Genomic DNA, 14,880 nt, shown 5'->3' with positions numbered 1-14,880 from the left:
TGGAACAAGAATCGTAGTTTTGAATGTCAAGATATAGCAGCTCAAAATTGGCCAAAAATTGAGACTGTTAGGCAATTTTCCAGATTTGGAAGTTTAAATTTGGTAACTTATTCGTACGTCAAAACAGTTTTTGAACGACACAAAAATTGGTAAAATTCAACTCCCATATGAGAACTATCCCTCTACCAAATTTCACTTGAAAATTCAAAGGGGAAGGTAGTTAACTAAACTATCAAAGTTCAAGGGAATCCGAAGACAAATCTGTCTTCAAGCTTCTGTTTTCCGTTTTCAAACATTTGGCTAATGAAATCATCTCAAACATGGTTCATTTATGAAGAGAAGCTTTAATAAAAATCCAAGATACATTTGGTAGGTGATTAATACCAAAAGTTTCAAAATAATAAGTCCCAATTCGAGCTAAGCCATCGGCTAGCCCAAAATTAGGGTTTTCTATCTCTAGTGCAGGTCTGTAATTTGGCCATAACTCAGTCAATTCAACTTGGAATTAGGCATGGTTGGTGGCGTTGGAAACTACATTCACAGGGCTACAATTTCTTAGAAAAAATTATTTTGGAATTCTATTCATAGTTAGCTTAAATTCAAGCAACAAGTCACAGCACATCATAGGTTCTCTAGAACAGCAATGAAACAGGACAGGTAACTTTGAAAAACTAGTACGGTTCACTCAAGTCGAATCAAGGGATGAATTTTATACCGGTTTTCTAACTGGAAGTCTCTAATTTCAAATGCCACAAACAAAACTCGATTTTGACGTCGGTGCAAAGAGTTATGTTTGTTCAAAATTCGCTGCCAGAGTATCTCTGTACACGTTTTCCAGGTTTGAAGGATTTTCAAAAATGCAACTTTTACCCAACCAAATCAAGTGATTTTTGGTGGAAACTTTCCACACAACCTATAAAATATATCTAAATTAAAATCAAGACAATTTGATCACAAAAAAATTGAACTAAGGCTGCGGCAAGAACAGGGCAGATTCGGCCCCTTTCTCCCTTTGGTTTCCTTTGATTTTCTTTCCACTTTTTCAACATATAACCAATAGTTTAACACTTAATCAACATAAATCACATCCAAAATCATCATATCAGTCTAACAAGTCGATTGTGGGAGTTCATAGAACCCACTCACATAATTTTCAACCAACCAAAGTTACCCACATAAAGTTACAAGCTTCCAAGTCCAATCTAACTTACAAAAATCAAGTTTAGAAGGTTAGATCATTCACTTCCTCTTGGGTGTTGAAACTCAAAAATTTTGGTCACCTTGAAGCTACAAGAAAATCATGAGAATGAAGTCCTCTTCCTAGTCCAAGATAGTCTCCAAGTTGTTTTGAGTTTGTACGGTATATTTGAAGTGAAATGGTGCAAGAAATTGAAGTGAGATGATGAAGGTTTTTGGTTCTTCTTCTCCTTGGGGTGGCTGGCTGCTTTGAGAGAGTGAGAGGGAGTGAAAATCTGATAATGAAGCTTCTCATGGAAGCTTGGTGGTTGGTGGCCTTTGTGCACAAAAGTCAACTCTCCAATAGTGTGCCTACGCGCGCGTTTCGTGCTCGTTTCCTCTCGGGTTTGTTTCACTTGTGCACTAAACCTCTAATGCACTTCCTTAAGCATTATAATTATTCACTCTTAGTAGTCTAGATTAAGTTTCTTAAATCTCCACTTGGCCGCTTCGGTTCGATTTATGCGACTTTCTGATTCGCGCGCGGTAAAGTAAAACTTAAAAGAAATTCTTGTAACGATGATAGAAGTAACTAATATTAGGGTAATTAATCATAAAAATAGTTATCTTAGAAATAAACCATGAGTACTCACACATTGATTCCTCAAGTCTCCAATTTGCCGCGCGGTGTGATTTTTCGAAAACTTTCTACGTGAACACGGGGTAACTTAATTAGAACCCATTCACCTCTACTTCCTCAATTAATTTTTCTCAATCTACTATTGATCATTCTTAATTCTCCAAGGTAATTGTACTTTCGGCTAAAATATCATCTCGAAACAAGTATACTCATTATTAAATTTGCTAACGGGACGTTTTAAAAATATAAGAGAACATTGTTCGATACGAATGGATTTAAAATGGTTGGAATAAATTATTCGGAGAAAACGGGTGAGTAAATATTTAAATAAACCAATAATATTCGATAAAATAAGAAATTTTTCAAGTCCTCACAAGCTTACATGTCCGTGTGTTATGACCTTGCTCACCATAGAATGAGCATTTACAGATTTGACCAAATCTCCTCACCTTCTTGCCCTGCTCCTTTGTTTCTTGTATCTCATCAGCAGATTTTCTCCTCTGTTTCTTGGTCTTCCTGGTGCTCTTCCATAAGTTGGTGGCAAGGGTGGCTGAACATCTACATCTTCCCACTCATGCTCTCCATTCACAGGTAAAATGCAAGGGTCATAATACTTAAGATACGTTTCAACACTGTAAGAGTCATCAATGTACTGCATAGGGTCCTTCATAGCAATCCACAAAGTTGAAATTGCATGAGCACATGGTATCCCTGTCAAATCCCATTTCCTGCATGAGCAAGTCCTATCCTCAATATTGACTGCCCACTTTTCACCATAAGGACAAGCAACTTCAAAACTGACATCATTTGATTTGTAAGGCACATAGTAAGTTGCCTTGTCAATATTATCCTTCATCCTTTTTCTGATTTTTGGACAGAAACCAAATTTACTCCACTTTTCCCTAACTCTATCTCTATTTTCTTGCATTCTTTGCATGACAACATGCCTCAATGCCTCCATCATGACAATAATGGACCTTGGCATCTAATATTTTGCTGTTAAATGATTCACATATGTTATTCAACAACATATCACATTTAGGGAATGTCCTGAAGTGTGATCTACTCCACTCTGCTGGATTCTTGTCCTCTAACCACTTAATTGCATCAACATCCAGTTCTGCTATGGCTTCCATTCTTTTTATGAATTGTGCATGAGTAGTTGCCTTAGCTGCTTTCCATAAGGCTTGCCTCATGGCTGTCCCTTTGAATCCAGCAGCTACCATATTGCTATGCATATGCTTCACACAAAATCTATGATCAGTCCCTGGAAAAACTGAATCACATGTCTGAATTATGCCCTTCTGCTTGTCACTCATTATGGTCCATTCATAATCTTTTTCAATTTTTAGATCCTCCTTAAGTAAAGTAAGAAACCAAATCCAGGAATCCTTAGTTTCTCCCTCAGTTGCTGCATAAGCAATTGGATACAAACCATTATTTGGATCAACTCCAACTGCTGTCAGTAATACTTCACCAGCCGCACCTTTGAGAAAAGTCTCATCTAACCCAAACACAGGCCTGCAAGCATCTAAAAATCCTTTTTTCATCCTAGCAAAACACATGTACAATCTTTGAAATTTTCCTTGTTTGGTGACTGAATCACAGTAGTCTTCTGCCACCTTTATCACTATAGTACTACCTGGGTTACTTCTCAAGATTTCATTGATATACTTGGGCAACTTATTGTACTGGTCCACATCACTAGCTTGGGCCAACTCCCTGCCAATCTTTTTAGCTCTATAGCCTTGATGTCTACTCAAATAACACTTGTTCTCTTTCATTACCAAGTTTTTGAAGCTAGCATAATCCATCCTGAGATTCTCCCTAAATGTGTTAACATATTTTCTGCCAACCCACCCAGATTCTACACTCTTGTTATGATATGAAAACCCACATTTGTGCTTCTGCTGGAATGTTCTAACTTCCAATCTGTGATCACCTTTCATTTTCCTAGCATATATGCTCCAGTCACATCCTTTGTTAGGACAAATTGCCCTGCATCTAATGGTTTCACTCTTGGTAAATTTAAATGGTCTACCCCACTTGATATTCCAGGTTCTAACTGCCTCTTTAAACTCCTTGAATGTGGTAAATACCTGCCTAATTTCAAGGTTGGGGTTATCTGCATCATTGGGGTCATACATAGGGGGTCTTGAATGACCCTCTTCATCTAAACCTTGGAGACTATCAATATCTGAACCTGAATCTGGTGCAACATCTATGTCGGAGTTGTCATCATCAGTATCAGAATTAGTCACTATTTGTCCCTTAGTTTCCTCTACACATTCCTTTTTTTCATTCCTCTTAAGTTGCTCTTTCCTGTGATTTTCTACCCCTAACCATTCTAAATTATGATCAACATTTTCTTTGTAGTCATTGTCATCAGAATTTTGCTCATAATCAGAATCTTTTCCTGAGAATTCTCCAAAATCAGAACCCTCTATATATTCACTATCAGATTCATCATCTTCATCTTCTAATACAAAATCTTCATCATCAACATCAGAGCCCCACTGTGATGCTAATAACTCACTAAAAGAAACCTCTATGTTCAAATCAACTGTCCTTCCATACTCAAATTGATCAACACAATAGGCATGCAATTCTCTATCATGCTGTAACAGATGGAAGCCATGTTCCTCTATCAAAATGTGGTACTTTTTGTCACCTATAGCCCCAACCTGACTTTCTAACATTCTATCCATTTCAAAAAGGCTTATACCTGTGACCTCTACATGATCAAACACCCTTAATTCACCTCCCTCATAATGACCATCAGGTTCAGTTTCACATTTTCCCCATAAGTGACACTTCATAGTCACTATCGTGCTATCACTATCTACATTAAAAAAAAAAAAGAAACAAAAACAACAAACAACCTACACAGGCCATAATTTAGATGACAGAAATAGCAAAACTAGCAAACCGACAATAAAAAATGCATACTTTAGCAAAGATTCAAAGACAAGGACCATCAATTGCAGTAAAATAAGTCCTACTTGTACAGTATGAACCAGCATGATAAGATCCTGTTTAGAGACACACATAGGACCACATCACAAATGACAAATTTTTTTAGGGTTTTTTTCAGGATTGGTCGTTAATAAAGCCTTCCTTACAGATTTTTTGTCCCCTCAAGCACAAAAAGCATCTTTTCCACTATATTCTAACATTATAGTTGGCGATTGTGCATATATATCACAAAAAGAAAGCAAAATCACATACCATAATTAGGTGCTGCCAGCTTGTTCATTTCCTTAGGTCTCACTGCCATTTCTGCTTTGCAATACCACGAGCAGCTTCAGCTTGATTGAATTCGGCAAGATTTTTCCGTATTTTTTCACGTTTTGATTCTTGATTTTGGCTCTTAGGGTTCGTTGTTCTTTTGTTGAAGAGAAGAGACCAGGATGAGAAATACGAGAGCAAATGTTTCTTTTTCTGATATTCAACCTTTTTGGTGGGATCCACTCCTTGATTAGTGAATTTTAGCCTTTAATGTCTTTGTTTAATATGTCCAAAGGCAAGACAAAGCTGAAAATATTAAAAAGCGTGCTTCGGAAATTAAAAAAATTGAAAAGGGGGTTTTAGTGCCGGCACGTAATCTCACGTGACTTGGTTATGGTTGAAATTGAAGAAATTCCGTCAATTATTCACTTTTAGCGCAAAATTGAATAGATTGTGGACCAAAATTGATTTTCGAAATAGATTGAGGACTAATTACGCGCGTGCACTATAGATTGGGGATCAAAATTACAATTCTCCCTAGATTCATTCATTCAAACTACTCCAGGATAAAAGGTCGTTGAAATTAATTACTCAAGCTATACAAGAATTGTGGCTATATTACATATACTTGGAAATGGGTGTACAATTGAACCCAAAAAAAAAGTAGAACTTTTTTATAATAAAAAAGTGGCAGTTGGTAGTTCCAAAAAAAGAGTTATTGGAAGTTTTTATTCCTTTTTTTCCTTTTAATGTATTAACTTCCAAGTTATTGGAAGTTGAAATATTAGAAGTTAATGGAAGTTACTAAAAAATTATTTAAGATTTGCATATAGTAGTTATCTACTGTAAATCCTTACCGTTAATTACTGTTAATGAGTACAAAGATGGAAACACTAGTGAAAATAAAATTCTAACACCAAAACCATCCTTGATGCTTTATATATAGGATAATAGGAAGATACTCATTTTTCTTAGGACTTCATATATGTTCTAAATCAAGTCACTGTTCATGAGAAGTGGAGATTCCGCCGACAGCATGATCCGAACAGGACACCGAACAGGCGTAGTCGAACTGGCCTGCAATGAGTCAAACAGCAGTATTATCCCCTCGTTGTAACTTCAATGCTCAAATCAGTTTAGGAATAGTCCCCGTTGTGACTCCCCGTAAAGACAATGCATGCACTATATTTTTTGTACCTTTTGTTAGTCCATCCTACAATTATTTATAAGACTCCCTCCCCTGGATATCTATGAAAGAGTTCGGAGTTATCCTTCTATTCCTTGTAGTTATCTCATACATGAGCATGAGTCCTACTAGGATACTAAAGGTAAAGTCCTTCTTCAATCCTGACTTTGATCTTACCCCGAAAATTTGGCAGTCCCCAATTAAGATAGTTAGTTAGGCTCAATTTGGGTTTGGGGGTGAGGTCCGAACAGAGCTCCTTGGTCCTGACATGTGTCTATAGAGGATTTCTTCCTCCACAAGATGCATTGACGTTATATATATATATATATATATATATATATGTTATGATACCAGTTATGCTGCCCAAAATGCTCATTGGTTTTTAATATATGGCACTTTAAATCCTTTAAACACTTTTTCGTTGAAAAAGAAAGAATTGCTTGTGTGGGACTACTGTTTATCTTTAATATTTTTTGCTCGTATATCTGTGACAAGTCCCAAGCGTCAATGTTTTGGCATGCATGTGAGATCGATTCATCTCGGATAATTGTATAGAGATGGTATGGAATTAATAATCAGACTAAACTTGCTAATTCTCATTACAAGAGGTTATCTGACAAGTTTTTAGGGTGCTTTTAGCATATTAGACTAGCAACAACAATATGATTAGGGTCTCTCCAATTGATTCTGTTTAGTTCAGTCCAATTGTTATAGTTCTTATGATTTTTGGCATAAATTAGTATAATTTTAGTGTAATTATAAATTAGCTGTATAGGTGAATATAATTAACATTTACACCAAAATGTATCATTTTACACCAAATATTATAAGAATTATACAACTTGACAGACTAGACAAAACTCAACTAGAGAGGCTTCGGATCAGTGGCAAAACTAGAAATGTAATTCAGTGGAGGCAAAGTTAATATATAAAAATCCATTAATCGAAGAGTATCAAACCAATATACTCAATAACAATATAACCAATATATTCTAAATTTTATGTGCATAATCACTTTACAATTTTTCTCGGTGTGTTTTCTTATCCCTTTTTTAAGCTTTTCTAAAATACTTAAATTTTGATATATGTAATAATAATCATTCATCAAAGAGTCCCCAATTTTTTTAAAATAAAATAATATACACAATTTTTTTTCTTCCACCAAGACCAGTTACAGAGCTGCATGGCGAGCACAGAGTGAACTATTCTTTTGCCTTTTATTATCTAATTTTACATAATTAATTATAATAAGGAAATAACTTTTGAGCAAGACCAATCAAAATTTATACAATCATATTAAAGAAACAATCAAGTAAAGTTTCTTAAAAATACTTATTTGAGTGTTATTTGGGAAGTAACAGTCTAAATAAACAATTCTACCTCTCAAATCCCTTAAAATAAAAGGCTTTTTCACAACTAATATGAAATCCCGAATACCAAATAAAGGGTTTTTATACTTCTCGTGAATCTCTAATAGTAAACTTTTTTGTAACCTTTTTTTTTTAAGTTGGAATGAAGAAAAAGTAATTTTTATAAGTTTCAATGTGTATAGAAGGAAATTAAAGGAGTTTTTCAAATGACTTTGCCTATCTAAGGCTTGAAATTATATTAACAACGAGAGAGAAAGTAGAATAGTACAGATAAAATAAGATTTTTGTTGGTTTCAATTCGGTGTAAGGTTGGGTTGGTTTCTTCTATTCTATTTATTTATTTATTTTTTAAAGTTTGTTAAACAAAAACTAAGTTGTCGGCAAACCAAGCAAATATAAAAATATTAAAGGCTGTGAGGGCAATTATCTACAAATGCAAGGACAAAGCTGAAGATTATATATATATATATATAATTTTTGTGGGGCCAGTGGAGGCAATTGCTCCACTGCCCTCATTTTATCTCCGTCCTGCTTCGGATCCGGACAAGACGCTTCTGAGGACTTGAGACACTGGAAGAGGACGTATCCGTTCCTGTTGACTTTCCCTTCCCAAACTGAGGTTTTTGCCTCTTTGTTGCTCGACTGCCAATGCACTAACTACCCCAACTATTTATTTATGCAAGATTACAAATAACCAAGGAACTAGAATTTTCTTTTCCAGTGTACGAAAAATCGAAAACTATACAAAGTTCATGTAGCTATATAAGCTGACGCCACAGAAAGAAAGTTTGTCATTGCCTTTTGAATATAATAGCCCATGTTTTTTTCCCCCGGTTATACCTTTGCTAACTAAGCATATTAATTGGTGTCTTCGTGTTTTATGTTTCCCTTCTATGCTCGTGTTGCAAATGGATTTGCGGCTGCTATAAGTTTGTTTTATTGAGGATTAATCCTGTATATACTGGTGATATATACGCAAGCAGCATAGATACATGTCATATATGTAAAAAATTAAAGTTTAATTCAATTTTAGATTAAGTGGTATGCATCAATAATCACAAATAGATATACTGTCATCGTCAGTATATATAAGATCTATCCTTTCATTTAACGAGGAGATGCCATTGTTGGTTTATTTATTCGGTGCACTAGTTTCTTGTGGTAGATTGCTATTTTTCTCTTGTTAATTTTTTCGATAAGAGTATTGCAATTCAGTGGGTAGCTGATAATTTAAAATTTTTAATAATGAGCTTACCTTTATTCAGTGTGCTTATTGTGCACGTGTACCCCGGTAAAACAAAACTGGATATTACCTAGTAGATATCAGACATGATAAATTATGAAATGGTGCTTGTCTTAACGAAAATGTTAATTCTCAGCTCAAAAGTCTGCTTATATAGACAGAAAGGAACATTGAGATGATAAGATATGTACTAGTAGACGATGTTTATGTACTTTTAAATCGAGCAAATTCGTGGTAGTTTCTATGATGACTTGTCTAATCAAAGCATGCATTTAATCCACGATCGACAATTACACTGAATAAACCTAGGACTAATGATGTAAAATATCCAGCAATGTTCCCGGGAAGTCTTGTAATTTATATATTTAAATGATATGAGCAATCATTTTCTTCCTCAACAGAAACGAACTGCAACTGCAAGCATGCTTGCTTACCAGAAAGAACCCCAGAGACTTGTTACCGACCGTGGCTAATTACATCATTCCTTTAAGAGTTGTAACAGCTGCAATTAGTATTTAAGCATAAAGGATGCATCCACGAAGTTTCCTTTGTTCAACCTTAGCTCTTGAAGCTGGAGAAAGAGCATGGGGAAAAAGATTTGGGAAGCAGGAGCAAAGGAAAAAAGAGAGTATAAATATGCGGTCATGGCATTGCAATTTATCATACAGCCCAAAAGCTCTAAAGTTGCATTGTCACGTTTCCCAAAACTATCAAGACTGATCAAAGAGTCAAAGCCAACTCCCTGTAGAAGGCCCTTTGGTGGTACCTTCCCTCTTTGCTTTTTCAAACTTTTCTCAGTTTCTTAGATATACAGCTAAAGTTCAAGCAGTCTTCTTGGAAGTTTACTTCTAATTCTGTAAAACAGTTGTTGACCGTTTACTCTATATCATGCAAACCTTTTTGGATAATACTTTGTCTACATGTAGAAATCACTTTGCAATTCTTGAGTTCTAAATTCCCATTTCTCACTATTTCTCACTATCCTTTGGTGTGATACAGTCCATAGTTCCTATCTGTTTCTGGTTAATCCTGTTATATTTCTGCCATGGGGAAAGGGGGACAAGACACTGTCAACAGAGAGATTCCAAGTCCAAGAGCTCCAAACCTCGCAATCTTTCCAGCATGGGCTAAAGAAATTGAAGAATGTGAAAAGTACTATGAAACCAATAGAGTTTCTGGATTAAGCTCTCTGGATGTCATTAAAAAGAGAGAAATTTATGGGTACAACGAGCTGGAAAAGCCTGAGGGCCCGTCTTTCTGGAAATTGATCCTTGATCAATTCAATGACACTCTGGTGAGGATTCTTCTTGTGGCTGCAGTTATATCTTTTCTGCTGGCCCTCAACAACGGTGGTGGTGAAGGAAGTGACAAGTCAACCGCTTTTGTGGAGCCTCTAGTCATTTTCTTGATCCTGATTATCAATGCCATTGTTGGAGTCTGGCAAGAAAACAATGCTGAGAACGCCTTAGAAGCTTTGAAGGAAATCCAATCCGAGAACGCCACCGTTATTCGTGATAACAAGAAAATCCACAACTTGCCAGCCAAGGAGCTTGTCCCTGGAGACATAGTTGAGCTCAAAGTTGGTGATAAAGTGCCAGCAGATATGCGCGTTGTTGAACTGATTAGTTCCACTTTGAGGGTGGAGCAGGGTTCATTGACGGGTGAGAGTGAGGCTGTTAACAAGACTAACAAGGTGGTGGCTGTAGATTCCGACATCCAAGGGAAAAGATGCATGGCGTTTGCTGGAACAACAATGGTTAAAGGGACCTGCATTTGTTTGGTGACACAAACTGGCACGGACACAGAGCTAGGCAAAGTCCATACGCAAATTCATGTAGCTGCTCAGTTCGAGGAGGAAACGCCTCTGAAGAAGAAGCTGAACGAGTTTGGAGAGGTCTTGACAGAGATAATTGGGCTTATTTGTGTTTTGGTTTGGATCATCAACATTAAGTACTTCTTTACATGGGAAACCGTATATGGATGGCCAACAAATTTCAAGTTTTCTTTTGAGAAGTGCACCTACTATTTTGAAATTGCCGTGGCATTGGCTGTGGCTGCAATTCCAGAAGGTTTGCCAGCTGTTATCACTACGTGCTTGGCGCTTGGCACACGAAAGATGGCACAGAAGAATGCTCTTGTGAGGAAGCTGCCTAGTGTTGAGACTTTGGGATGCACTACTGTAATTTGCTCTGATAAGACTGGTACATTAACCACAAACCAGATGGCAGTGGTGAAGCTTGTAGCTATGGGCGCTACCCCTGATTGTCTTCGAGCTTTTAAAGTGGACGGGACAACCTATAATCCTTCTGATGGGGGAATTGAAGATTGGCCTCTTGATCGTATGGATGCTAATCTTCAAATGATGGCAAAGATAGCTGCTGTCTGCAATGATGCAGGGGTTGCCCGGGTGGAAAATAAGTATTTCGCAACCGGAATGCCAACTGAGGCAGCTTTAAAGGTGAGTCAAAATGTTTTAATGTTTTCAACACTTATTTTTCTCTACTCACACGACGTATTAAGTTCTGCAAATTTTAGCCAGCGCTTATGATCTTCATCTGCCCAATTTGCAGAATGATGTATTATAGTTTAACTTTGTCATTTAATCCAGGTTCTAGTTGAGAAAATGGGCTTTTCTGATGAAGTTGGTGACCTATTATGTATGAGTCCTGGTGATGTACTGCGTAAGTAGATATCTAGCAGCTTTTTTTCTTGTTCTCCTTTCAACTGTGCTTAGTTTTAAGGATGTTTAATGTACTTTCATAAAGATGATATGCTTTGCTTCCATATTCAATTTTAGGCTGTTGCAAACAGTGGAATCAAAACGCACGTCGAATAGCCACTCTTGAGTTTGATCGTGATAGGAAGTCTATGGGTGTAATTGTGAAATCTGAACAGGGGAAGAGGTCGTTGCTTGTTAAGGTAGCATCCTATCACGTGTTATTGTGAAGCCTAATGCTGTAGTTATTGTGCTAACATTTGATTCTCAATGTGTCAGGGGGCAGTAGAAAATGTGTTGGAGAGAAGCACCTCAATCCAGTTACTTGATGGTATTGTAGTAAAACTGGAGCAGAATACCAAGGCTCTGATTCTGCAAGCTCTCCATAAAATGTCCTCGAATGCCTTGCGGTGTCTTGGTTTTGCATACAAAGATAAGCTCCCTGATTTTGCAACTTATGATGGAGACGAAGATCATCCAGCTCATCAGCTGTTACTTGAACCATCCAACTACTCATCAATTGAGATTGGACTCACTTTTGTTGGATTTGTAGGGCTAAGGGTGAGTTTCTGGTGGCACAACATTGAGTTAACCTCCCACAGATTTTTCTGGCAAACTAACTAAACGCTATATCTTGTAATGATTGAAGGATCCCCCAAGGGAAGAAGTTTTCCAGGCCATGAAGGACTGCAAAGCTGCAGGAATCCGAGTGATGGTTATAACTGGGGACAACAAGAATACTGCAGAAGCTATATGTCGTGAAATAGGTGTATTTGCACCTGAGGAGGATATTACTCAGAGAAGCTTGACAGGGAAAGAGTTCATGGAGATTTCTGATCAGAAATCTCATCTGAGACAAAGTGGAGGGCTTCTATTTTCCAGAGCTGAACCACGACATAAACAAGAGATTGTGAGATTGCTTAAAGAAGATGGGGAAGTGGTTGCCATGACAGGAGATGGAGTAAATGACGCACCCGCTCTCAAACTTGCTGATATTGGTATCGCAATGGGAATTGCTGGCACAGAGGTGCAATTTTTCATTCGAAACATTCTCAATATGGTTTTTTTGGCATTTTAAGATTACAAATTAAACTAAAGAGGTCTTAGATTCAGTGCATTATTTTGTTCAGGTTGCCAAGGAAGCTTCTGACATGGTGCTAGCAGATGACAACTTTAGCTCAATAGTCGCTGCTATTGGTGAAGGAAGGTCAATATATAGCAATATGAAGGCCTTCATCAGGTTTACTTCATTTTGTCCTGCGTAATTTTCCATTACTATAATTATGAGTTAGATCATCTTGTATCTCTTTTTCCATCTTGTATGATTCACTTCAGAGACTCACAGCAATTAGTGGTTCTCTAATTTGCTACAGATACATGATCTCTTCAAATATTGGTGAAGTGGCGTCTATATTTCTAACCACAGCACTAGGAGTACCCGAAGGCCTCATCCCAGTACAACTCTTATGGGTCAACCTTGTAACAGATGGACCCCCTGCAACAGCTTTAGGATTCAATCCACCAGACAAGAAAATTATGAAGAAGCCACCCCGTCATCGGGAGGATCCACTCATAAGCACTTGGACTTTAGTCCGATACCTGGTAGCGTTTTAGCTGCTATTTTTAATCACGCCCTTCAATTGGTTTAGCTGCTATTTTTAAGTTTGACGTTCTCCCCATGCTTAGATTCTGATCAGATATAATTCAATTGGTTATCTGCAGGTTATTGGCACCTATGTTGGAGTAGCCACTGTCGGTGTTATGATCATTTGGTATACACACGATTCCTTCTTGGGCATTGACCTCAGTGGAGATGGCCACAAACTGGTTACCTATTCCCAGCTTGCTCACTGGAGCCAGTGCTCATCCTGGCAGAACTTTACAGTTTCACCTTTCACTTCTGGATCAAAAGTGTTTCGATTTGATGATAACCCGTGTGACTACTTCAAACGCGGAAAAGTGAAAGCCTCTACGCTCTCCCTCTCTGTCTTGGTCGCCATAGAAATGTTTAACTCTCTTAATGCGCTCTCAGAAGATACTAGCCTATTGGTGATGCCCCCTTGGGTCAATCCTTGGCTCATTCTCGCCATGTCTATCTCATTCAGCTTGCATTTCATCATTCTTTATGTCCCCTTTTTGGCTCATGTTTTTGGCATAGTGCCTCTCAGCTTAAACGAGTGGATGTTAGTCTTGGCAGTTGCATCTCCAGTGATTTTAGTTGATGAGGCTCTAAAGTTTATTGGAAACTGCACAAGAGGAGTTCTAGCCCGCTGGCCAATGAAATCCTTCAAGCTGAAGTTAGAGTAAGATCACCTTGGTCAAGCCAGAAGAGTTGCCTGTGATGCAGCCTTTTATAATGCCTGCATGCATTAATAACAAGAATAATATAGGTATACATGTATAATGCGTACAAGTCCAAAGACAGCCATATGATATGATGGCCAGACATGCCGAGCTCTTGTCGAGGCTTTAAACTTACGATAGTACTCGAACACCTATAAAAGAATAAGAGCCTAGGACATATGCGGTGTTTGTATATCTTCTTCGAGATTTTTCACAGTATGAATGTATGCACTTCTCCCCCTTTTTTTTTTTTTTTGTTGGGGGGGGGGGGGGGGGGGGGTTGGTTGGTTGAAACTCTGCTTGCATTACTAAACATGGAAAAGTTACTAGCAGCAGCAGGCTACTCTTACAAACATCAGTCTAATAACTACCATCACTACATAGAGAACAAACAGAGAACACTACCATAGATAGAGAAAATTGCTTACTATACAGTTAGGCTTCCTAAACATTAAAGAAAGAATTTTCACTGAAAAGTTCCATTTGTGTTCTGGTTCGTGGAATTCTTCTCCACCCTGCAACAGCTTGCATACGGTCTTCAAAATGCTCTGAATCAATCCTAAGCACTCTAAGCCATGTGTTGAAAGAGTTCACAATTTCGCTTCCTTCATAACAGAAAGGGCAAATTCCACTTTACCCCCCTATGGTTTAGCGTTTTTTCACATAACCCCTCTATGGTTTCAAAAGCTATACATAACCCCCTTATAGTTTGGATTAAAGTGTCAAAGTAACGAAAATAGTCACTCGTAACGGCGTCATCTAAAATGTCAAAAATACCCTTATGTAAGGCTGAAATTTATGTATTAACCAAGGGGGGTTATGTGTATATTTTGAAAATCATAAGGGGGTTATATGGTAAAGTATTAAACCATAAGGGGGTTATATGGTAAAATATAAAAATCATAGGGAGTTAATGTGTCATGTATTTATAAGGGTAATTTCGACATTTTTAGAAGTTCCGTTACGAGGGACTATTTC

The 14,880-nt window shown here is 37.4% G+C and overlaps 1 protein-coding gene across 1 annotated transcript; it reads left to right on the top strand.

Moving 5' to 3' along the window:
- The first annotated feature begins 9,525 nt into the window (after nt 1-9,525).
- Nucleotides 9,526-14,151, top strand: LOC140010242 (calcium-transporting ATPase 1, endoplasmic reticulum-type-like). Its single transcript, XM_072056802.1, has 8 exons — nt 9,526-11,301; nt 11,452-11,524; nt 11,641-11,762; nt 11,839-12,120; nt 12,209-12,586; nt 12,690-12,799; nt 12,933-13,161; nt 13,282-14,151. The coding sequence occupies exons 1-8, from the start codon at nt 9,889-9,891 to the stop codon at nt 13,864-13,866; spliced, it is 3,192 nt and encodes a 1,063-aa protein (XP_071912903.1). The 5' UTR covers nt 9,526-9,888; the 3' UTR covers nt 13,867-14,151.
- The last annotated feature ends 729 nt before the right edge of the window (nt 14,152-14,880 follow it).

This window comes from Coffea arabica, chromosome 7c (assembly GCF_036785885.1).
Source record: "Coffea arabica cultivar ET-39 chromosome 7c, Coffea Arabica ET-39 HiFi, whole genome shotgun sequence".
NCBI classification, from domain to species: domain Eukaryota; kingdom Viridiplantae; phylum Streptophyta; class Magnoliopsida; order Gentianales; family Rubiaceae; genus Coffea; species Coffea arabica.
Note: the sequence above shows the minus strand (reverse complement) of the source record. Positions and strands in the feature narration are given on the sequence as shown.